The following is a 26246-nucleotide window of genomic DNA, read 5'->3' as shown; positions in this document are numbered from 1 at the left end:
CATTTATCCTAATGAAAACTGTCAAACCTGCATTAGAGGGCATCTTACGAAAAATCACACCTGTTTAAATGGCAATTTATGTTGAATCGTTAAGTTACTGCTAGTAAAGGAATAGGATATAGCATGGCAGTGGTGTGATTGCCTGAGGTGCGTTAAATTGTAGGATTGATCTGTGTCCAGTCCCTGCCCATAAAGCCTGTCTGTAGCAAAGTTGATATTAAATATGTCTTGCTTTTATTTGATATGAGTAGCTTTTGTGGCAGCAGCATGCAGTTATTAATTGTTTTAATTAGAAAAGCATACTATCATTCCTTTGTCCAAGACATGGGCAGGACGTAGCCCAGTAGTAAAGCATTCGCTTGATGCACGGTCGGTTTGGGATCCATCCCTGTCAATGGGCCCATTGGGCTATTTCTCGCTCCAGCCAGTGCACCACAACTGGTACATCAAAGCCGTGGTATGTGCTAGCCTGTCTATGGGATGGTGCATATAAAAGATCCCTTGCTGCTCATCGAAAAGAGCAGCCCATGAAGTGGCGACAGCGGGTTTCCTCCCTCAGTATCTGTGCAGTCCTTAACCATATGTCTGACGCCATATAACTGTAAATAAAATGTGTTGAGTGCATCATTCTTTCTTTTGTCCAAGACAGGAGGTATTTATTTATGATCAAGTTACCCTTTAATAGACACGTAATATCTTTTATCCTATAACTTATATCTGGGTGTATTTGCAGAAGAGAAGGAGTGTTCAGAGAAGGACAAGGTCAAGCAGGGTGGGTGTCTCGCCGAGGAGAAGTGGCAGCATGTGTTCACCACGCTCAGACCATTCCTCAGACCGTATGGAGACAGCAAGGAGGGCCGGCTCGACTTTTATCACAGGGCGCTCAGCAAGGCTGTCCGCAAAAAGTAAATAGGACAAATTCATTTACAGATCACTGAGCATTAGCTTGTCTCATTCATTGCTGATACCCCATATGTAGTCTTTGAAACCCCCCCCCCACCAGTAGCTGTGATAAAAGTGTTTGTAAAAATTGAAAAACACCTTGGTATTTTGCGAAATCGTGCTTCTTCTTTATTTTGAAGTAGTCTTATGTGAAAATGCCATCCCGTGGATTTCTCTTTCTTTGTCCATCTGTCTTGAAAGTGTTGAAATAACCATTTGTTAGAGCCAAATAGCCATAGTTTTCTCTACCACAAATATTTTGAGAGAAGCTTATCACCACATACAAACAAAACCACTATTTCAGACATCATTGTTGAGAGGAGCTTATATTCAATGTAGACAGCTTATGAACAGATATGTTTTTCATTTATCTATGTTCAGTATAGACAATTCATCAACAAATACTGTTTTCATTTATCTATTTTGAGAGAACCTTTATATAGTTATAATCTGTGTTGATAGAAGCTTATGTTCAATGTAGCCAGCTCATCAACAGATAATGTTTTCAGTTATAATCTATGTTGAGAGAAGCTTATGTTCAATGTAGCCAGCTCATCAACAGATACAAAATGTTATTGAATGGAAAAGACGTTTAAACAAATACTGTTTTCAGATATCATTGAGAGCTTGTGTTGATGTAGCCAATTCATCAACAAACACTGTTTTCAGATGTTATTGAGAGAGGGGAATGTGTTGAATGAACTCATCAACAAACACTGTTTTCAGGTGTTATTGAGAGAGGGACATGTGTTGAATGAACTCATCAACAAACACTGTTTTTAGGTACTTCCAGAAGTGTGAAGATGATGGAGAGGAGGAACAGGGATGCGAAGAGGAGAAACCAGATGCATACTACTGGTGGCACAAAAAACTGGCAGACTACTTTGCTCAGGTTACTAACATGGATCGGAAAGTTGAGGTATTTTTACCTCTTGTGCATAAAGACGTATTGTATTGTGTGTGTTTGTCGCACAGGTGATAAAAGTGGTGTTTATTTTTTTAGTGACCTCAACTTTTTCCATTTATACTTACTTTGTTGGGTTGGGTTTTTTTTTACTTACCAGGTTTTCTTAAAAACTATAAAAATTTAAAAAAATTGTTTGCACTGAAACCACCTTTAAATTAAAGTTACGTAAAAAATATTTTAAAATATTTCTAAAAAAAAACCCTGCAAATTTTAAGTGATTCAAAGTTCATAACCATACACATAATCTTACTGCAAATTATAGATAATACTAAATGGGTTCCAGTAGAATACCATTTATATTACAGTGTTGTTTCACATGAGAAGATTATTGCATTATGAGAAATTATTATAATATTTGTATAATTTTCTTTTCTTCCAGGAGTACCCACATCACCTTGTATGCCTTGAAGACAAATACAGGTTGTGGCAATGTCTGTGTGACTGGCAGACATTTGACAAATTGTATAACGATGAATACAGCTCACTTCTTCTTTCATTTTGGAGAAAGGTAGGAATAAAGCAGATTTGTAAAGGACAGTTTTTTTAGAATGGCAGGGAAAAGTTACTTTTTAAATAAAAGCTAATGAAGCCACTGACAAGCCAGACTTGTGTTGGGTGGGAATTTTAATAGATGTTGATCATCAATTCATTCATACATTTACATTTGTTTGACATTCAATAGCCAATGTATTTTTTGTGTTTTGGTGTTGTTAAACATTCATTGCTTTGGGTGCAACTCCACTGATGCCGATGACTAGATGTGCCTCTTATTTTGTTATTTTGTGGAAGCATGATGGGTAATGCAATGGATGTTGATTGCAAATAACTGTTATTTTATTAATGACTTTGTTAGAAGGAGAAAGGAAAGTATAGCTATGTTAAGTCTGTTTTTCATTTCCATTTGTTTAGGTTGGCACCTCAACAGAAATGATATCACATTACGAGGCAGCTCTGACCAAGTTTGAGGAAGACGAGACAGTTAATGAAGAATCGGTGTCAATACAGTATGAAAAAGTCTGCAGGGTTGTGTATGTGTCATAGTTATTGTTTCACAGTACCAGAGTTCGACAAATCCGCTAGCCCGACACCCGTGGCTAGTGGTTTTTATGTTTGGGCTAGTGAGAAATGCAAAACCACTAGCCCCCCTATTTATCGCTTGATCGTGTGTTTTTTTGTTTTTTTCTTACGGATGAAATTTCGTTTAATAAATTTGATTGTGACGTTTGTCATCGAATAATATCAACAACGCAATCAGTATATAATAATAATCCGCTTGAACTAGGTCTGCAAACTGTAGTAACATGCTATCTCTACATCGCCACAGTTACAGCATGCATTGTTTACTTTTCCCTTTCATGTTTCTGGCACAGGAAATAAGTCTAATGACATGCGTGTTTTGATTGGTTGGATACGTCACGTGGTAGTTAATCTCGCACATATGTTTTAGGGTAAGAACTTGGAAATCACCAATCGCGACGACAGGTTAATCTCAATCAAGTAAACCCCAGTCATACTTTGAATTTCAATGTTTGTTTTATTTACCTATTGTTTTCAAATTTAACACTTCACTGACATGTGGTTGTTGGCAATCAGGAAAACAATTGACTTAAATGGTAACTGCACATGCAATGACTCTGCTTGGCCTATTACATGTATGATGTAGCGGTCTGGATAATCCGTCACAGCTGCCAATACAAGATGATACCTTTGATGAACGGATTAGATGTCGCCGTTATATTCTTTTGATATTGGTCCGACACGGGATAATGCCCTGTATTTGAGCAACTGGCATCACCGTTCCTGGCGACATAAATAGTAGGGCCCTAAATGTATAACCCACTACCGAATACACTGAACCATCTATTACCGTGTGTCACACTGTCATACCCTCATTTAAATTTAATTATTTTGATAGTGGGTTTAGATATAGTGGGTTTGCTCAATTATTTTTCCCCGGGGGAAGGGAAAAAGCAAAAACGGAACAATGACGATGGATCACACTTGACAAAAAACCAAACGTACAACATGACAAAAAAAACGAAAGTTACAACATGATTTAAGTGTTTGTTTTATTTTACTGTTATACTCGTAAATGTGTAATGTTACAAAAATTATATAAAAATCCAGTTATAATTGATCATGAATTTGGGCTAGTGCTTTATCTTGGTGGGCTAGTGGTTTTCACAAACCCACTAGCTCTGTGGCTAGTGACTTTTCTAAATATTTGTCATACTCTGACAGTACAGCATTTCAGTATGGATGATTTCTTCATTTTATCTTGGCAATTAAAGCAGGGTTTAAAGCAGTTTCAATTTAGACAACAGCGTTGAAGCAACATCCAAATTATCATGTTACTTTTAAATGGTCATTGTAGATGCCTGGTGATTCCAAGAGTAATTATTTGTCAAATGTGTGTTTGAAACAACTTACTATTTATACATGTATCATCTTGTTTTATGAATTTAAAGATCACTAAAAGTATAGAATGATTTTAAGAATTAATTTAGTAAATACTTTTGATTTATGTCAAGTCGACACACATCACAGCTTTTGGTGATATAACACACACACACACACACACACACCCTTCACAGCAAACCCATCTGTGCTGGTGAAGTGCATATAAAACATCCCTTACTGCTAAAGAAGATAATGTAGTGGGTTTCCTCTGTACTGAAGACCGACATAATATATTTCAGGATTCAAGCAGGCAAGCACCATGAGGCACTGGAGCTGCTGAAAACTGCAATGAAAATCGAGGAAATAGAGCTGGGTGCACGACCTCACCGCATGGTGGAGCTGTTCGCACTGATGGCCGAGATATACGATGAAGCAAGTTATCTCATTTTGTTACTAATAATATACAGTGTAAAGATTCACCGGCATACATGCAATTAGGTGCTTAATGGCTCTTTAAAGGTACTTGCTAAAACATTATTAAAAATTGTTTGAAAGTTTAAAAAAAAATTTGGGATAAAAGGTAATAACAAATATTAGAAATAAACCATTTTTAAAATGATGCAATCTCTGGGATATTCTGTGGGAAAGTCCTGAAAGTATAATAGTTACTTTAAACTGGAAATCTACACGTGTTTGTGTTTAGTAAATTATAGCCATGCCAGGTAATAAATACTTTTCCAAATATTACTACATTTTATTGTTTAAAAAAAGCATATGATTTAAATTCTTTTGAAATAGAAGTAACTGTAATTAATAAAGTGAGCAATGTTTTACCATATTCATTTGTATTAATATCTTGCTTTCAGAAACTGAAGTTAAATGACTTTGTTTCTCCGTGTCAAGTCCCTGACCTCAGGAAGACAATATATTACGGCAGAAAGTCAATAGCTATCAGGAAGACGTTACCAGGATCATATCACAAAGTTTGTCACTCACATAATGTTACTTTGGTCACTACTAATATCTTTGTTACTGTATGGTAATTTATTGTGTTATCATCATAAAAATAGCATTTGTTATTTGTCCTAAAATGTTTATATTAAGCAAGTAGCAGCACTTCATTGTAATACTTTTTTTTTGAGAAAATACAAAAGCATTATGACTGTAACTAAGTTACATCGACCCACCTTTCGTAAACAGAACTCTGAAAATAGTGAGAATGATGGTTTCGTTTGTGCATTGCACGCACAAGTCTACTTTTGTGTAATCTATTTTTCATTTGCACATTAAATTTAGGACACCATTTTCATTTCATTTCAAATTTATTTTCATTGTTATATCCAATTAAGGTTTAAGCACACTGTCCTGGGCACACACCTCATCTATCTGGGCTGTCTGTCTTAGGACAGTGGGTTAGTTGTTAGTGAGAGAGAAGAGGGTGTAGTGGTCTTACACCTACCCTTCGAGTCGTTAAAACTCGCTTTGGGTGGGAGCCAGTACAGGGCTGCGAACCCTGTACCTACCAGCCTCAGTGGTGTCGTAGTCAAGCCATTGGACATAAGGCTGGTCATAAGGACATCATTTACATGGTCACGACAGGTTGTGCAAACATACCTGAATTTGTTTTCCCATAACCCCTAAATGGTTTACACCAAATTTCAATTCTCGGAGGCCTGTTTAAAATATGGCATATGTCTGCTTCAAAATCTATTTCTAAATCCTTACATTCTTAATTTCTATAGACATTACCTGTCCTCAAACAAGTGCACCTCCCCCACACGCAAGTGGTCTGGTCCGAACATCCCAACAGCCAATGGGATGGCCTAAATTCTTCTACTGCATACTGCTCTCTAGTTCCGGTCACATGACTGTAACTTCCTTCTTTTTCTCTTCGCTAAAGGGTCTGGACGTCCTTTTGCTTGGCTCTGTTTGGAGTCAACTTTTTTTATAAGACCTTTGGTTTTGTATTCGTGTTGGGTGAAATGTTTTTCACCTTAGATTTCGTTAGCTTTCGTTAGCTTTTGTATGTTTCTTTTGCGTATTTCGCTTGACTTCCAAGCGGTTAATTACATGAAATGTTGTTATATTGCCGATTGTCGTGTCGGACGCCATTTGCAAAATGGCGTCTGTATTGACTGGCTTTGTGTTGGGTGGAATGGTTTTTCACCTTAATTCGTTAGCTTTCGTATGTTTTTCGCGTATTTCGCTTGACTTGCCAAGTGTTAATTACATGAAATGTTGTTATATTGCCGGTTGTCGTGTCGGACGCCATTTGCAAAATGGCGTCTTTGTTGACCGGCTTTGTGTTTGTGTCATGGATTCTTTTTCTTTCTCTTTCACAGATTGAAAACTTATTATCATGTCGGATGTTAATGTTCAGCGACAGGTACGAGCGTGTTTACGCTGTAAAACGTTCACTGCAGGCGGCGACCCTCATGATTTATGTCCGGGTTGCCGTGTTCCTTGTAGCCTCTCTTCGAGATGCGACCTGTGTTCGGGCCTGTCTACTGTCGAGTTCGCGGCGTACTTGAAGGTAGTGTCGGCGAGAGCCAAGAAAGTGGAATCTTCGCCGTCAATTGCAGACTCCGTAGCAGATGTATTACGTTCGATGCTACCCACTATGCTGAAAGAGACCATGGCGTCGATGGCGGCCTTACCAGACCCGGCGGGTTTGGGGTCAGTTCCGGTTCAAGTCCCCTCTTCGGGGGGTGCGGCTCCAGGACGCAAGACTTCAGATGACAGGCCTGCGGTTCCTACGCAGCCCTCTGACAAGCCGACTCAATCAGTTAGACGTTCCACGGCCTCCAAGGATCACCGATCTTCAGCGGGGAAGTCATCTTCGGCGCAGCGGAGCCGGGACCGGAGCCGGGCCCGTAGCCATTCCTCACGACCTGCACGGGTTCCGTGGATCGGCAGCGCAGACCTTCTATTGAGGCTTCAGAGGGTTCTCGATGGAACCGGACCATGGACGGTCCGGTTCACCAGTGACTTCTGTTTCGGCGGATCGATTAGCCTGTGCTCGAGTGCTTCGAGACTTTGGAGATGCAGCGCCTACAGCGGTTTCCATCATTGATGAGCCTGACTCTCCTGACCATATGAATATGAGGGATTGCTTGGCGGCCGTCTATGACATGTTGCCGTCCTTGCCACATCCACCAACGCCGTCCAAGAAGGGACCGACACCGATGATAGCGACTGATGTCCCTCCGGAAGATGTGGTGATCTGTTCCTTGGCAGCCGGTACACTCGTATCCGAGGTGGCGACAGATTTAGACCGCACTTTTAAAGACACAGCGTCTTTCGTCGCCTTCCCGTCTTGGGGTCACCGTATGTATCCGGTGTTTGACATGCCCTTTACAGATGGAGCTCCGTCTTTGGATGAAGATGTTCACCGTCTTGGGAAGTCGTCAACCGTGGATTTGACGGACAAACAAGTACAAGCCATGGATACTGCCCAGAGACGTTGCTTGTTTGTGTTATCTTACTTGGACGTTTTCCTTGCTGCAAAAGATGCACGGTGCTACGCGCTGTTTCAGCAATCGGCGCAGATGCTAGCTTTCCTGACGTCTTCGGTGACTTCGATGTCCTCGATGTTGATGCAATACCGTCGCCAGGCTTATCTGAAAAGATCCACTTTGGATTTCCAGCATAAGAAGGAGCTGTTAGCTCAACCGTGGTCCGCAACGAAGCTGTTTGCAGGCAAGGTTTCTGAGGTGGTGAAGGCCAATGATAAGGACCAACAGTCGACAGCAACTGTCAAAGCGTTGCAACTTATTTCGACGTTGGAATCCACGAAGCGAAAGTCTACATTCACACCACAACCACCATCTAAGCGCTGGAAAGGTTCTTTTCGAGGTCAACCTTCTCGATGGTTTCCGGTCAGACGACCATCCGGTCCGCCAGCTCGGACCCAGGGGAAGCCTGGTTGACGTTGACGCCAGCCAACAGATCGTGGACTGCTCAGATTGCTTCAACCTACGCCCGCCCCTGATTTTGAACCAGAACAACGATTCGGTTTTGACGAACTTGAAGATCCATGGTCGGAAGTCGACTTCGCCGTTATTGGCGAAACTGGCAGACACTTTGCCAAGATCCGTTTGTCACGTCGATCTTGAAGACAGGGTATCGTCTGCAATTGTCTGCCATCCCTCCATTGACCACTTCACCATCGAGAACCGTGGCATTCCGTCACGCAAGTCAAGGTTTTACAGGAGTCCGTCAACAAGCTGGTGGAGAAGGGAGCCGTTCGCAGCATTTCGGAAGCACACTTAACACCCGGCTTTTACTCGGACATCTTTCTCGTACCGAAGAAAGATTCTCCGGAGCTGCGAATGATTCACAACTTGGCGGTCTTCAACGACCACTACCTGTCTCCTCCTCCGACCTTCAAGATGTTAACGTTGCGAGATGTCATAGCCGTGATCAGACCGGGGGATTGGCTTGCCTCGCTAGATCTCAAGGACGCCTACCTGCACGTTCCGATGCATGCCGATTTTCATCACTACCTGCGGTTTGTGCTACAGGGTCGGCATTACGAATGGACAGTCCTGCCCTTTGGGATATCCATAGCGCCATGGCTGTTCACCAGAATCACGACTCTGATGTCACGCTTCCTGCATCGCAGAGGTATATCCTTTTACCCATACCTCGACGATTGCCTGATGAGGTGTCACAGCAAGACAGGGCTGACTGCACATGTTGTCTTCATCATGAAATCTCGACTGGCTCCCACGCAGTCTCTACAGTTCATAGGCGCTTGGCTTCGACCTGACCTGGGCCTCGTTCAAGTTCCTTTAGACCGTTGGGAGAAGATCCAGACCATGATTGCCATAGCCCTCACCGCTCCAATGACCTTCCGCGGTTGGCAGAGTCTCCTGGGTCTCCTCACTTCCGCCCAGGATTTGACACTCAGAGGTCGTCTCCAGTTGCGGTGATTGCAGATGTTTCTCAACCCGTTTGTTCGTTTCAACAATCCGGACTTGATCATCTCACTTCCGGACGATCTACGCTCCAGCCTGCAATGGTGGCAGCTCCGATCGAACGTCTTAGAAGGTGTCTCTATGCGGGCCTTCATAGCCACTCATCACCTGTTCGTCGACGCGTCACTGGAAGGTTGGGGAGCCCATCTAAGCAACCAGACTACTTCAGGGCTGTGGTCTCCCGGCGAACTCGGACTCCACATCAACCTGCTAGAGTTGTTGGCAGTCTACTATGCTATCCTTCATTGGCGACAGATGTTGACGGAAGCCTCTCTCATGGTGGCCACAGACAGTACTACCGCGGCGGCTTACATCAATCGTCAGGGCGGAACTCACTCCAGCAGTCTGCTGCAGTTGACTTATCGTCTCTACAAGCTGGTCGACGAAATTCCATTGCAACTTCGGGCTCGTCATATTCCAGGGGTTTCCAATGAACTAGCCGGCACATTGTCCCGGCCGTCGTCTCCACAGCCGACGGAGTGGATGCTCCATCCGGAAGCGTTTCGATGGGTGTGCGACAGACTTTGGACACCAAACATCGATCTTTTCACCACACGATTCAACCATCAGCTGAGGGTTTACGTGTCTCCGGTGCCGGATCCCGAAGCTCAGGATCTCGACGCATTGGCCATCAGCTGGGAACAGATGGACGCGTACGCTTTTCCTCCACCAATCCTCCTTCCAAGGGTGCTGCAGAGGTTTCAGCTGTACCATTGTCGCCTGTTACTCATTGCTCCGCTGTGGCATCCAGATCTAATACGTCTTGCCGATCCACATCCTTTACCGCTGCCAGACTGGGATCATCTGTTGCTGCATCCCACGTCAAGACTATACCATCCACGTCCGCAGTTGTTCCAACTGCACGCGTGGACTTTATCTCCAAGAGTTTGAGGAAGAAAGGTTTTTCTTCACAGTCTACGGCGGCCATTTTGAAAGCGCACAGATCATCTACTACTGCGGCTTACAACGTCAGATGGCTCTGCTTTCACCGATGGTGTGTCCAGCAAAATACCTCGTCTTGCTGATTTTTTGCTGTATCTGCGGACCACTTTACGATTGAAGGGGTCTACCATCGCTGGGTACGTTTCAGTCATCGCTACTGTTCGTGATGTCACTACTGGAACGAAGTTATCGGGTATTCCTGAGATCCATAAGATGATCAAAGGGTTTCGCCTTGAAGATCAAGTACACCGGTTTCGGCCACCAAGATGGGACCTGAATCTGGTGTTACGAGCGTTATCGACCGCACCGTATGAGCCGATCGAGTCCTCTTCCCTGCAAGATTTGACGCGAAAGACGGTGTTTTTACTCGGTTTCGCCACGGCTGCCCATGTCTCAGAACTCCATGCTCTTGATGTAGACTTGGTACGTTTTCACCGAGATCGGCGTGCAGTCAACTTGGGGTTACTCATGAACTTTGTTGCAAAGAATCAGTTACCAGACCAAGCGCCTCGCTCGTATGTTGTGCAGGCCCTCTCCTCTATCGTTGGTCCGGCGGACGTTGAGGACTTGGCGTTGTGCCCTGTTAGAGCCCTGCACCAGTACATCGAGAGGACCAGATCTTTTCGACAACATCGCAAAAGACTTTTCCTCTCCTGTAACCAGAGTCGGTTGAGGGATATTACCAAGAACACGGTGGCCACCTGGATCCGGTCTTCTATCCTGACCACCTATCAGAAGGAGGGTTTACCTGCTCCGTCTGCTTCCAATCCGCATGAACTCCGTGCCTTGGCCGCCACGATGTCCCTGCACTGCAACACATCCATTCAGCACATCATCACTGGCTGTTTCTGGGCTACGGACTCCATCTTCGCCAACTATTATCTGAGGGATGTCTCCACAGAAGACGTTGAGGGGTTCCATCATCTGGGTCCGGTTGTTGCTGCACAGACTCTGTTGAATACAAGCCGTCCTCGTCGCCGTTGATGTCTGTCTGATTCTGGGCTGCATACCGAGATGTCCACCGAATCGACAGGTGAGGATTGCTTAGACTTGTTCTTTTGCACAGTTCACGCACTGGTGCCGGAACTTTTGTCTCGATGACCTTTACCCTGCACTGCATGTGGTTATTTGTAGTCGTTATTGAACGAACAGTTCTTTGGTGTACTAGACAGAAAACACTCGGGGGGGACGGATGCACCTCATTAGGTTGTCGCTTGTTATTGAAAAACTATAACACTTCAATACGTGAGGGTTACCTAACACCTGCATCCCTGGTGGCTACGTCTTCCCACCCTGTCAGAACCAGCATGAGATGTGGCTTCCGCCTCCTGGTCCATGTGTTCTAGGAGCCGTACCTGCCACTGCTGATGGATGCCACCATTCTGGTTGTTGTTACTAACATCACCTGCATTGGTCTGTGACGGGCATCCCTAGGAGGAGGGCTTACCAAGGTTGGCCTTATTCTTCCACTAGTCAGCCTCTTTCCGGTTGAGTTATCACAAGCATCTACGGATCTCGGCACCCACCACCATCTGTTGAATGCTGCACTTGTTTGAGGACAGGTAATGTCTATAGAAATGGTGAAAACTTGAGTGTTTTCTCTTTTATAGATACATTACCTGTCCTCAAGATTCATCCCGCCCGGGCCTCCCCGCTTCCTGTTCTCCGTGCGATGCGCTCAGGGAAAAAGAAGGAAGTCACAGTCATGTGACCGGAACTAGAGAGCAGTATGCAGTAGAAGAATTTAGGCCATCCCATTGGCTGTTGGGATGTTCGGACCAGACCACTTGCGTGGGGGGGAGGTGCACTTGTTTGAGGACAGGTAATGTATCTATAAAAGAAAAAACACTCAAGTTTTCTCCAGTTTGTATAAAACAGGACTACCAAGTTACTAGTATTCTAATAATCCTTTTTCGACTTAATTGGATTAATGTTTTTGTTCATTTATTTATTATTTTTGTTTATTTTAGTTCAAACTGGCCATGAGTTTGATGAAGTTGGCCTTCAACATGGAGAGTTGGGAGGCTTGTGGAGGGGGTGCCGAATTGTCAGGAAGCGAGGCCCTGGCAGAGGGCAATAAGTACATTGACAAGGCTATTAAAATATTTCAAGAGGTAAGACAATCTGCTATCTGATCTGAAGTTTTTCTTTGTATATTAAAAAACATACGTTGCTAAAAATAACATTGTAACTAGCAAAAAAGAAGCTTCTTAAGTGAAGCATGTCTTTCATACTGTATTTTTCCCTGAGCATAGGTTTGAATATTGTATTAAAAATAAGTTATATTTTGGGTTCAGATAAATTAAAATCTTTTTTTAGTAGATACCAACTTATTCAACTTTTTTTAACTTCTTCCGGTAATCTTCAACTTGTGTCACAAAAAAATGGACTGTAAACTGATACTTAAAAGTTAAATGATTTCTTGTTTATATATATATATATATAGTCAAACCTGAATATAACGGCCACCCAAGCGACCTGACAAAAGTGGTCGTTATAGACAGGTGACCCGTATATACAGGTTCAAAATTAGAACCCATATATTAAGACATATTACAACTGTCGCATTTTTAAACCATTCCCACACTAGCTTGTTTATGTCACCATTGCCTGTTGCTTTCTTCTGCCTTTATCTTTCGGCTGAAACATTATTGTCAAAATTGGCCAGAACATCAGCTTTCCATTTTCAAATAGAATTAATCTGAGAACGTCCTACACCAAAATGATCGGCGATCTTTCACGCACTTAAATTGCCTTTGTCAGATTTGTTAATAAAGCCGATTCTCTGTTAAAGCAGTATGATTTTTTTCGGTGGCATTTTACATGCAAACATATTTGTTAATAGATTTCGCAAACACTGACATTGACTTGCAGAAGTTATTTTGTTTAATTGAAAGTTATTACCCTTGTGGCATATGTAACTCATTTGTTTGTTTCATGTCACTGCTAATCCCTCAGTGGAGTATGACCGTTGATTACAGCTGAATAAGATCGTACGTCATTAAATAATCCAAACATGGGACATATTTAATGACCGCAGCCTTCAGCAGTTCATGTTTATTTACCAATCATGTCTGGCTAGAAACAATCAGACACCTAACATAACGCCGCATTTGTTTTGTTTCTTGAGACTCAATAGAGTGACCATAGATACAGGTGACATTATGTACAGCCAATGGGAAGTCGTCTACTGTTCAGTAAGGATGCTGAGAACCAATCGAATTACATCACCAGTAACTGCGTGTCACGGAAGTTATTGAGTACCCGTTTATTTTTCAATTACGATCAGAGAATTACAATGAAACTTTACTTTGATGGAAAATAAACCCAAAGCTACAGACATGGCCATATAAACATATTTAATTTATAATTTTTAAGATGATGGAAAAAGTAAAGACATAACCAGGGTCAAGAAATAAACCAAAAAATGTCTTCATGATGATCATCTTGTGACCGTTACAGCAGGTTCAACCTGTGATTTTGGGTGAAAAATAGTGACTGCTGGCCGTTAAAGACAGGTCAAATAAGGAAGGAAATGTATTGGAGGGGATTATAGTGGCCGTTATAGGCAGGTGACCGTTATGTACAGGTTCGACTATATATATATATTTATTTTTTTTTTTTTTTTTCTATGATCTGTACTTGTCTTGTTCTCTCCAGCTGAATGACATGGGACATTATGCGGAGGCTCTCATGACAAAAGGTGTCCTGGCTCCAAGAGGAAGCATGGAGCAGTTAAAGGTGAGAAGTTAAAAGGCGAGATATAGGTATGGTCTTTCTGACGACAGTGGCAGCATCAACTTTTGTGCTAAAAATTTCATGTTTAGATCAGTTTCTCACAAAGACTACCGAGTTGTAGGTCAATAAAACATGGTTTGTAGTTCCACCTATCACAGTGTACCGAAAATGTTCATGATAGGCGAGACATTTAGTTATGCAGAATTCTTGTTTGTATGTCACATTAGTGTGTTTGTGCCTGCAACCAAGTTGCTCTCCATTCCTGTAGCAAATAATACACTAATAATTAACACATCCACATGGATTGCTAATACATGGTCATTAGTGTATCATCTAAATTTAGTTCTTGTGCATACATTTTTATATACGGGAATAAATAAGGGAACGAATGGTGTTCGAGACCAAATGTAATTCACTACTGGAGTAGTTATGTCCGTAGTTATGTCTGTATAAACTACAGAGATATATTGTGGCACTGCATGTCAGTACTGTGTGGTTGATGTCCAGTAACACGGTTAACTTCCAGATACTTGTGGACGAGGATTTTGGTTGTAGTCAACATTTGATGTTACTACTCACGTGGTTCCTTCATTTCTTTCCATCAGTATATTTAAGTGTCCATTTGGGTCCGTTGAGGCTTCATATGAAAGCAAAATTGTGCTACAAGAAAGATGAATGCCAAAGCGAAACTATAACAGTAGGTATCCTTGTTAATAATTTAAGCATGTTATTAAGCTAGCACTTGTAAATACGTGCAATTTGGTTCGAATATTGCTGTAAGAAAATATCTCATATTTTAATTTCAGCTGTATAACGAGGCGATGGATCTGTGTATGCAGATGTACGGTGAACTACACATTCTCACTTCCAGACTGTATATTAACATTGGTATTGTCTATGAAGACAACAATGACTACAAAAAGGCTTACGAATACTTCAAAAAGTGGGCCAAAGTCAGCGAAGAGATACTGGGCCCGGAACACCCCAAGACTCTGCGAGCGAAAGGTGTGTTACGTGAGACGCGATACAAACGGATAGCCCAGGAGCTGGGGGAATGGGACAGTGAGAGACAGGAGGAGGAAGAGGACAATCATCTGGAGTCCGAGGACTGGGAGGAGGAGGAGAATCCGGACGCTGAACACGGATTTGAGGAATCTCATTACCCGACAGAAGGCCATTTGGTTATACACTCGGACGATGAAGTGAACAATGGTACCAGTAATAACGATGAAACGAACAATGTGTCAGTAGGTGACCAGATTCTGATGGACGACGATCTCTCAGATGATGAAAATAATCAGGTTTTGATGAACGGATATTTCACAGAAGAGGAGGATCGGATTTCGATAAATGAGGAACATACGGACAGTGAGAATTTGTACGACGATAATTTCGAGGACTACGATGAGCAATATATTCTTCATGTGGACAATGGCCCTGTGATTGAAGAGTTTAATATTCATTTAGGTGATGATGACAATGATGATAATGACATTGTGGAACTGGTGTCAAGGGATATTGACAACCGATATGCAAGTGACAGTGATCATGAAATATGAGACAGTGCGAGAGAATAGGTGTGACAAAAAATGTAAAAATAATAAATTTAACTATTTATGATAAATATCAGTGTTCTTTTTCTCACTGGCATGAAGTGGCTTGTATAAGACAGGTCATATGGTAGCTGACCTACTGAAGGCAGAGTCGGAACAGATTACATGACTTGAAATAAGATGTACAATCTTCTTCAGCTCTACCATAGCAGAGTGTGATCTAGCTCAGTTGGGAGAGCTATCACCAGGGTTTCCCCACACTGACCACATGAATTTCTTGACCGGGACTGTACAAATTGTAAGCATAAAAAAGGGACTCGTCCAGGGCTTATAGAATTTTAAAAAATCCACTAGCCCTACTTTAAATAGATACAATTTTTACTAATAGTAATAATCAGATACGTCACCTAAAGAGGGAGATAGAGCTTAAAACCCCTTAGATTGGGGGTGGGAAAAGTGGGCAGAATATTCATATTTACAAAATAAAACTTAAATGAAGCATCTGACAAAGGTTTTTTCCACTAGTCATCTGGCTAGTTAAAGTAATTATTTACTAGCCCAAAACTGAATATCACTAGCTATGGGAATGGGGCTACCATAATCTAGAAGCCCTGCGAGTCATCTATGAGCAATTCGCCAATATAATTTTTTTGCCTCAAGTGTTTTGATTATAGGACCATAGGATCCAAGCCTCTTGATGACTGCTGAGACAACCAAATAAAAACAACAACACCATGACATACATCACAACTGGTTTACTTTCATAAAATATTAAAATAAAACAGTACCTGCAATGCCATTCAATCATATTCATCCATCATTATGTACTCTATGTCAATGATAATTTACAAGAAGAAACAATATCTACCATTTTTGTTACTTGTTTGGTATTTTTAGTCTCAAAAGCACAGCTTCATGACTGGTACATCAAACTGAAGGCAGAGAAAATTGCATATAATGATCCCTTTCTTCTGAATAAAACGAGTTAATGTAATGATGACAGGTTCTTTATGTACATTTTGTTTACTGGTAGTTCAGTTAACATACACCTAAACAATGTTGTGCATCCCAAACCAAAATTTAACAATAATTTGAGAAAGCCTGGAATAGTGGTTTCTATATATATAGATTAAAAACAGATTAATAAAACAAACTATGTTGTAATCATCATTATTATTAAAACAGAATAGTGAAAACCTAATCCTGTAAATACAATTGTGTAGCGTTCAGCTTAAAACAAACTCAGTATTGAATCAAATAACCAAACCACTAGCAGTTATCTTGAAAATACATATTAACAAATGTTATCTTAATTTTGAACATGCCAGTAAAATAGCTGACCACATAATGTAATTCAAGTTTCTTGGATTCCAGTATCAAACTAAGAACCACAGTGGCCAGACATTAATGCTAATTGTACTGCCATAAGAAAAGTGAGGATTGTAACTGGTCTTCTGTTTATGAACTAGGTTACCATGGAGGCTGCATTGGCTGAGGGTTTTGTAGATAGGACATCACAACGGCTGATATAGACAACCTGAAACATTAAAATATATTGTACACTTACATGTTTAAAGAAATACAAACAATGTAAAAGAAAAGTAAAATTCCTGACACAGGATTTAGGTAGAGTGCAATAATTGAAAATAAACTTTAAAAATAAGGGGGGGGGGGGGGGGGGGGGGGGGTACTCGAGGACTACAAAAATTAAATCTTGCTTATTTTTATTTATCATATTACAAATCACCAGCAATTACATGCCACTGTTGTCACCTAATTAAACAAAAAATGTATGTGGTAAGTTGTAAGTTATAACACTGAACTATATTGCCCAGTAACATGACATAATGATTGCATGCACGTGTAATTATGTTGAAAATTTGTTCAAGTAAATAAACATTCCTTTATTTTTTAATTCTGTCAAAATGTATGTAATTTGTTAATTTTAATCCGAGTTCCCTGTGATGACTGACATAATGGCTTCTAGGAAATTTCAAATAAAGCAACAGACTGACTTACATAAAACTACTGAGCATCTGTTTGGTGTCTTCTGATGTGCGTGAGTTGGCGAAACTGATAAATGAACAATAGACTGCTATCCAGGCACACCACTTGAGCTTTAAATTCAAACAAAAATACAAGAGAATTACAAACATGTGGCTAGTCAAACAGCAAAGAGCCATGTTAGAAAGGGAACATAATTTACAAGAACACCTACTTATTATTGTGTTTCATTTTATTGACTGTCCACATGTGGTATGACGGATACATAAAATCAATTAAGTTAAAAATTGCTTTTATTTTAAGAGAAATCAAAGGAACACTACAGCATAAGTCAGTATTGGTATTTAAGGTTCTTGGACTGTGAGCTAATAGAGCAAGAGCCCGGGGTCATTTATCTGACGGAAGTGACCATTGTTTGGTGGTTGTTTTTGGAAAGAGTATACCTAGGCCAATCAGAAAAGTCAATCCTTAAGTGTACCCAGCGGTGGATAAGGTCACGAGGCAAGGTCAAAGGTCAAATCAGTGCATTTTACAAACAAATTCAAAAATGATTTTCATTAACCATATTACCCACCCAAACTAATATAGAGTCATTTTATTACACAATAAATGAGTAATCAGACTTCCTATATTTGATTTAACAGTAAAATATGAAGAATATCTGACACAAAATTGCGAATATCTCGTAAACCGATAGACTTTTGCAAAAGTTGGAGTTATTTTACTGATACTTAAAAGATGAGATTTTATCATGCATATTATGTTGCTAAACTTCCTTTTTCATTTGATAACTGCATTTGATAACTATGACGAACTAACAGAAACCCTCTCCGGGGGAAAGACACACTCCATGACACTGTTGGCATCTGCTATCAAAACAAATTAACAATGCCACGTGAACAGGGTAACTTCACTGAGACTCAGAACGTCCCACAGAAAAGACGACTGCAAGACGAAAGTTTATGGATCCCCTCCAAACGAAGAAGGCGACAATATGACCCACCAGGCAAGAATATTGAGCCATACAAGAGGAAACCATCCATGTCAGCATTTTCCTTCGAGGTGTATGAGGTTAATCCCCCAGAAAACCTCAGGAAGATTCAGAAAATGAACCATATATGGATGTTGTCCTGTTTCTTACGAAAAGACACGCCCATGTGGAGGGGATGGAATTCCCTTGTTCACCATGATAGCCTCCCACAGCAGGTAATAGGATATATGGAAAATATAGACCTACCACCAACCAGACTGAATGTCGTGCAACAAACACTTCGCATAGCACAGAAGGTAGCATATGAGTGTGGAGACCCTTATGCCATTGTTAGTTATGATCTGGCCATCGCTAAGCCAGCCCTACAGATTCAGGCACAAGTCTCCCAAATATGATAATGTCTTCATTTGCTTTGGGACATTTCATATCACAATGGCATATTTCGGTTCATTAGGTTATCTCCTTGACTCATCAGGTGCCTCTGAGATATTGTGCAATGTTGACGTCCTAGCCTCTGGTTCTGTGCGTGGCTTTCTTAGCGGAAAGCATTTCAATCGTTGTAAACGTCTGCATCCACTTCTTGCCACAGCTCTGCAGATCCTGCATTTCCGTCGGTTTACTGAACTGCATGGAGTTGTATCTGATGAGGTAAAGACTGTGCTGGATTCCTTTGCTGAGAATCCATCAGAAGCGAGTCTGTCAGAGGTCCTTCAGTCTGATGCTTGCAACAATTTGTTAGACAGATATAACAAGTACACTGACACCACGAGAAGTGGGGAACATGGGAAGACAGCTATGTTCTGGATAATCTACATAGATCTGGTTCACTTGTACTTGTTACTTGATTATGCCTGCCGAACAAATGATGTCGATCTATACATCCACGCCCTTGGTCGTATGTGCCCCATCTTTTTCGCCACACATCGCCCCAATTATGCCAGATGGATGACAAGGTTTCACTTGCATTTGTTGAACATGGACAACACTCATAAAGGGATCCGTGACATGTTTGAAGGAGGAGCTCTCTCTATTCGCCGCACAGCAAAGAATTTCTCACGCAGTGCTGTAGACCTTACACTCGAGCAAACTGTCAACAAAGATGCAGCGTCAAGACATGGTGGCATTGCAGCATTCACTCAGTGCGTCAATGCTAGGAAAAGGTGGACGCTTACAAGATCTTTCAGGGGAGCTATTGTAGGATGTCTCCTGGATATGGCTGGTCTTACTCTTAATGAGGAAATTTCGCAAGAGTTAAAGCCATACAGAATCAAAAGGGACAACAATGACTTACAAGTAATCTTGAAAAGCCTGGAAGAAACCTTGAATCCATTTCAAGAAAACCTGCCTTAGCTTTACTGCCTCACAACTGGTCGTGCAACTTCTGCTGATGTACAGAATGATCTTACTGGAGTTGTAGACAAAGAGAATGAATGGTATAAAGAGTTTGTCACAGAGTGCCAGGCTGACCCAAAACGTTTCGAAAAGCCAATAAAGCGTCGAAAGGTCAAGAACTTCACAGGGGATGCATTAAAGACAAGAATTTCATCAAAAGACCAGAAGATAAAGGAAATCTGATGCACACGTGATGTCTTCGGTAGATTGCTCTTTCTTACTGCCACAAAGAAGCTTGATTTGACTAACGTTCTGTCCTTCCCACTCACAGAAGTGCCACTTTCCCTTTGTCACATAAATGGAGCCATGAACAAAACGGATAAGTCGGCCTTAATGAAGAAGTTGGAAGCTGAGGGGACTGCAAACACAGAAACTGGTCATGTTGATGTCTACATTCTTGATGCCATGTTCTTTTTGCGCACACTACCAGAGCTACCTCAAACCTTCGGTGGCATTGCAAGACTTGTACTTCAACAGGCCTGTTCATTTTCCAAGGTAGTCCATATTGTCTGCGATACATACAACGAAGGACCCTTCATCAAAGGGTATGAACGCGAGGAGAGAGAGGAAACCATCAGGTTAGGTATACGATTACTGGACCATCTCAACGGAGACCAGCAAACTTCAACCAAGCACTTCTATCGGCATCCTTCAAAACGGCACTCCTGCTTTTCCTTCGAGATGATGGACATCTTTGACTTATGTTGAAGTGTTAGAAGGTCATACAGTCTACTTTGGCCTCGAAGAAAGTTGCTACTTGTATAAAGCCGACGATGGAAACATCCAAACCCAGGAAGTGAAGGAACTGAATAGTGCTCATGAAGAAGCCGACAGCAGAATCATCTTCCATGCTGATTTCATTGGGAAACTATGCCAAGCCAGATCACAGACTGTTGTTGTTCGTAGCTGCGACACTGATGTTTTTATACTACTACTCTATCACGAGAAGTATTTGAATGTCACCATCTGGATGGATACTGGCACCAGCTCGAGGAATACCAGACGCCTGATCAACATATCAGAACTTGCCCAGAAACTAACACCACCTGTGTGTTCTGCACTCCCAGTCTTTCACGCCTTCTCTGGATGTGACTACACGGCCGCATTCCTTCGTAAAGCAAAGGCAAGACCCTATGGACTGATGATCAAGAATGCAGAATACATATCAGCATTCGCTGAACTAGGATCAAGTGAAAATGTTGAGCCCCAGGTTTCTGCAACTCTTGAGCAATTTGTTTGCTGTATGTATGGGATCTACAAAGCGACAGATGTGAATGACGCTCGGTTTGTCCTCTTCAAGAAGTCATATGCTCCAAGGAATGAAGACAGGCCAATGGAGAAGATCAAATCTGCTGACCCTTGTTGCCTACCACCATGCAAAGATGTTCTTCAACAAAAGATAAAGAGGGCAAACTATGTTGCACATCTATGGAAAAATGCCAGACAATCCAATCCAATCAAATTTCCAGCACATGGCCATGGATGGAGACTCACAGACAATAACAAACTGGAATTTGTTTGGTTTGAGGGCCCACAGAGTCCAAGTAAACTTTGCACAGAACTGGCAGAAGATGCTTCATTCAACGATCATGAGGAAGAAGAAGAGGATGATGAAAATCTCACCTACAGTGTCTCTTCTGATGAAGAAGACGATGACGAAGAGGATTGAGTAGGTTCTTTGGCCATTCAAGTATATGATTTGACCTTGTTTCATTAGCTTGTCCACCATTGGCTAATCGTCAAGATTGACCTTTTCCATAGTCCAAAGTTTGCACCGGAAGTCACCTATATTCTTTGAAAAACTGCATTGACTAGTGTTCTACGTGTTGACAGCATTGAACATAAATATATGCATGCTAAAGTAGCATCTTGTAAGTATCAGTAAAATAACTCCCTCTTTTGCAAAAGTCTACCGGTTTACGAGATATACACTTTTCTGTCAGATTTTCTTCACATTTTAAGGTTAAATTAAAGGTAGGGAGTCTTATTACTCATTTATTTGTGCATAAAATGACTCTTTTGTTACTTTGGGTGGATAATATGGTTACTGAAAAACATTTCTCAAAAAATTTGTAAAATGCACTTATTTGACATTTGACCTTTGACCTTACCCTGTGACCGTATCCACCACTGGGTACACTTAAGGATTAACTTTTCTGATAGCCCAAGGTATACTCTTTCCAAAATTAGCCACCAAACAAATGGTCATTTTCATCAGATAAATGACCCTGGGCTCTTGGACTATAAGGGAATCAAACAAAAAAGTTCAACTCTATTACTCTCTTGTTCACAATATATTTTTTCCATTCAAACACACCTTTTTTTTTAGGAGCACCAAGGAAAAGATCACTTTTATTTATATGGCAGTGTATAAGCAAATTTTTTTTATTTTTTTGGCAGTGAGTGTGAAATAGGAAACACATTTTCAGTGTTCGAGATTAACGGTATCCTGATATCCCGGGGATACCAGTATTTAATTTTGGATACCAGACTTCAAGAACCCAGTATCCCACTGGGATGCCATATAATACTAAATTCTCAGGTGGGATACCAGATTTTGAAATGTTAGTATCCATTTGGGATACTGGCCAAGAAATTTAATCTCGAACACTGATTTTGGTTGCCATTACTGATACTAAGTGTCTCTAAAAATTACAGTTTATCATCAGACAAATGCTAATGTTGATAAAGATGTTGACAAAATCTGCTAAGAAATTCCACAACTTGTACAAACCTTCATCATGAGCCCACACATACTGAATATCATTCCGAGGAGGTTCATATAATCAGGTGTCGGGTCGTCCATCGAACCACCAGGTGCTGCTGGTTTGAACCTAGTAAAACAAAAGGTAATCATATTTTGGTAGATTAAAAACATATTGTATAAAACAAAGATCAAATAGATTGGACACATCTTTGCTAACTTACTAAATATAAGCAGGGGTACAGAAATAGAACATATTTCACTAGCCCGCCGGACCAGAACCAACTAAAATTTACTAGCCTGCCAGAATTTTTACTAGTCCACCAGCCTATAGAACAATATTACTGTTTAACAATATTATAATATACACTGTCTCCATTTCAAATGATATATCATTAAGGACCTTTAGTAAGTGATCAACATAACGTAGGAAACAAAATCAAGCACCACGCCTTGATTGACAATTCCAGGCCTTCGGATTTCACGGAAATGATCGTCACCGATAATATGTCGGTAAAATCACAGGTCCAAAATTTTGTTTCCCATGATTTTTGTATCGAGTACGAATATTCAACAAAAATAATATATATATATATATATATATATACACATACAATAAAACAGTTTCCGATGGGTTCCATGATCACAAGGCACAGAACTGAAAAAGTGTTTCCCATGAAGTTTGAAATCCTATGGCCTGCAATTCAATAAATGTTTTCACAATTTTTTCATGAATACAGATTTACAAAATTCAAGTGACATCCTGCAAGTATTTAACAGAACAATCTATTCAAAACACCAGCAACATATTTTCATTGTAAACCAGCCATTTCTAGGAAGTACTGACTTATTGTCAGTACGGTACATGTATTGTGTATTTCGGCATTGTTCTGAACCATTTGTTTGAATGGTTTGAATGATTTGGAATTTTGGCATGACTGATGTGGATTCGCAGATTTGATGCAAAAAATTATAAAATAAAATAATAAAAATTAGCCTAAAAAAGACATTGCCCATCGAATGAGTAGTTCCATTTTTTAACTCGTCTGTCAGAATTTTTACTTGCATGTCGAATGGGCGAGTACTTTGTGCACCCCTGTATATGAACTGGATACTTGAAGTCTACTGTTACGTACATGGATATAGTTTCCTGTATTGTAATGAATGAAAGCTGTAACACAAATAATAAATATTGATAATAATAAAATTAAATATACTAAGAAATTTGGGACAAGGAAGGATATATACAAAAGCATGATGGCAAACTAGCCACTAGATATATATTTTTTTACCATGGACAGTATAAAATGTTCTAGGTACAAAGGAAAATAAGGTGTGCCCATTGGGCTAGTTCTCATTCCAGCCAGTGCACCACAACTGGTATATCAAAGGCTGTGGTATGTACTATCCTGTTTGTGGGATGGTGCATATAAAAGATCCCTTGCTGCTAATTGAAAAGAGTAGCCCATGAAGTGGCAAGAGTGGGTTTCCTCTCTCAATATCTGTGTGGTCCTTATCTATATGTCTGACGCCATATAACCATAAATAAAATGTGTTGAAGAAGGAAATGTTTTATTTAACGACTAGGGATGCAATGATACGGTCAAGACCGTATTGCGATATAAGAAACTGTATTGCAATATAGTTGATATTATTTAAATTTAATATTTATGGGATTTTTTTTTAATGAAAACAGAAGGCATAACTTTTTAATGATCTTTATTAGTTTCAACTGTCAGGCTAAATGTTTTAGGCCATATTTTTATTTTTTAACACAATACTAGTCTACTAGAACACCGGAGTGACGGTGTCAATCTATTCATAAATTGTCACATTCGGAAATCCTTACTATCTGGCTTTTCTGTTGCTGCTCGCTTGACACGGAAATGTACGTATTGAGTCGCAATGTTTCGCCAGATCGACCGAACCAGAGCCGAGGTATTTTGAACGATCGGTCGAAGTATTCCAAGTTCAGTGAAAAACAGCGAAGTGTGATTCTCATTTGTTGGTTTATTTCTTTGAAGATGATAGCCGTAGTCGTATTCCAAAGTAAATGAACAACGAAAGATAATGTGTAAGTAACAAAACATTTATTTGTAATTATCGTTAACTGGTTATTTTCAATGGACTTTTAACACGTTTTGTTTAGAAGTTAGAACCAAGTATAACCGACCTATCACTTTGTATGCCAACAAGTAAGCCAACTATGCTTGACGTGATTGTTACATTTCCTGTCATCACCAATTAATAAAATGATGTGTTTTTTGTTTGGTTTGCCTATTTCAAGTCAAATAAGATACAAGGAAAAAAATAGCGTATAAAAATCGCGATACGCAAAACTGTACCACAGTTCGTATCGAGCTGATCAATTATCGCGGTATACCGGTTTATCATTACAGCACTATTAACGACACATTCAACGCCTTACCACCGAGCTACATCCCGCCCCCAAAATGTGTTGAGTGCGCCCTTAAATAAAAAAAAAATTATTTCTTTCACTTGAGTATAGTTGCTGACGTCACAACAATTTGCTTTCTGCTCTTTACTATTAAAAAGACTGCTGCATGTAATAAATTTCATGACTAAAATATAATTTAAATAATAATAATAAACACTTTTGAGAATGCTGCCATCTTTGTCACTAACCTAGTAATGCATATCTGCGAAACTAGCAATACTGAATTTACAAAGGCCTTTTTTTCTTAAAACGTGTGTTTCAAAGCATTGTAAATGCATGGGGGAAGGCAGGATTTAGCTCTGTCAGCTGAATGCTCAATTTAGATGCTTGCATCGTCTGTGGGAAAGATCCCTTGCTGCATTAAAGTTTGTTTCATTTAACGACATCATTTGATTCACTAAAGCACATTGATTTATTAATCATCAGCTATTGGATGTCAAACATTTAGTAATTCTGACACGTAGACATTAGAGGAAACATGTTAAAAAAAAATTTCATGCTGCAAGGAATCTTTTATATGTGCACTTTCCCAGAGACAGGAAAGCACAAACCACGGCCTTTGGCCAGTTGTAGTGCACTGACTGGAGTGGAAAAAAACACCCAATCGGTTGAATGGATCAACTGAGGTGGTTCGATCCTGCGTCACAAGCACCTCAAGCGAGCACTCAACTGACTGAGCTAAATCCCACCCCTTGCTGCATTAGGAAAGATGTAGTGGGTTTCCTCTGATTACTACATGTCAGAATTACCAAATGTTTGACATCCAACAGCCGATGATTAATTAATCAATGTCCTTTTGTGATGTCTTTAAATGTAAAACCACTCTGTTAATTTTAGTTTAACTTCAAACTTGACTTAAAAAATTTGCATATTTAATGATATTAACAAAAAATGCTGGATAACAAAACTGTTAGTTGAGACCCAAATAAGGTTCTCGGGCAATCATTAACCTTATTCGTGATTTTACATTCTGATATAATGTGTATGTATTTACCTGGTGATTTTGTTTGGTCTACGTGGATCATTAGTGTTATTTGTTGAGACAGGGGAAGACATGCTACTAATCAAACAAGTCCAATTATGCCCGGAAATGCTTTGCAATAGACTGGCACACCGTCACAATTGTGTTCTTATGCGTATTATTACGCTCATATCCTTGGCAGCACCCAATTTTTA

The 26246-nt window shown here is 40.4% G+C and overlaps 2 protein-coding genes across 3 annotated transcripts in view; one reads left to right on the top strand and one right to left on the bottom strand.

Moving 5' to 3' along the window:
- LOC121374900 (TPR repeat-containing protein DDB_G0287407-like) overlaps positions 1-15592 on the top strand; it is a 28817-nt gene extending 13225 nt beyond the window's left edge. For both annotated transcript variants that reach the window (XM_041502025.1, XM_041502024.1), the window contains exons 15-23: positions 734-905; positions 1726-1861; positions 2289-2417; positions 2819-2937; positions 4609-4741; positions 5176-5292; positions 12201-12344; positions 13891-13971; positions 14775-15592. In XM_041502025.1, coding sequence (XP_041357959.1) covers positions 734-905; positions 1726-1861; positions 2289-2417; positions 2819-2937; positions 4609-4741; positions 5176-5292; positions 12201-12344; positions 13891-13971; positions 14775-15527 — 1784 coding nt within the window. In that variant the 3' untranslated portion in view covers positions 15528-15592. The remainder of the gene's footprint in view (positions 1-733; positions 906-1725; positions 1862-2288; positions 2418-2818; positions 2938-4608; positions 4742-5175; positions 5293-12200; positions 12345-13890; positions 13972-14774) is intronic.
- Positions 15593-16261: 669 nt separating this feature from the next.
- Positions 16262-26197, bottom strand: LOC121374901 (PAT complex subunit Asterix-like). The gene is made up of 4 exons (XM_041502026.1): positions 26065-26197; positions 22643-22742; positions 17541-17638; positions 16262-17058 (listed from the first exon to the last, which is right to left on the bottom strand). The coding sequence occupies exons 1-4, from the start codon at positions 26124-26126 to the stop codon at positions 16992-16994; spliced, it is 327 nt and encodes a 108-aa protein (XP_041357960.1). The 5' UTR covers positions 26127-26197; the 3' UTR covers positions 16262-16991.
- Positions 26198-26246: the final 49 nt, after the last annotated feature.

This window comes from Gigantopelta aegis, chromosome 6, assembly GCF_016097555.1.
Source record: "Gigantopelta aegis isolate Gae_Host chromosome 6, Gae_host_genome, whole genome shotgun sequence".
Taxonomy (NCBI): Eukaryota; Metazoa; Mollusca; class Gastropoda; order Neomphalida; family Peltospiridae; genus Gigantopelta; species Gigantopelta aegis.
The sequence above is the reverse complement of the archived record's forward strand: the minus strand, read 5'-3'. Positions and strand labels throughout refer to the sequence as shown.

What these genes read in the sequence shown, in the direction of transcription:
- LOC121374901 (XM_041502026.1), bottom strand. Translation starts at nt 26,126, where the DNA reads ATGTCTTCCCCTGTCTCAACAAATAACACTAATGATCCACGTAGACCA. An exon ending in AGACCAAACAAAATCACCAG is followed by an intron (nt 22,743 to 26,064) that starts GTAAATACATAC and finishes TTGTTTTACTAG; the next exon opens with GTTCAAACCAGCAGCACCTG. An exon ending in CAGATGCTCAGTAGTTTTAT is followed by an intron (nt 17,059 to 17,540) that starts GTAAGTCAGTCT and finishes TTAATGTTTCAG; the next exon opens with GTTGTCTATATCAGCCGTTG.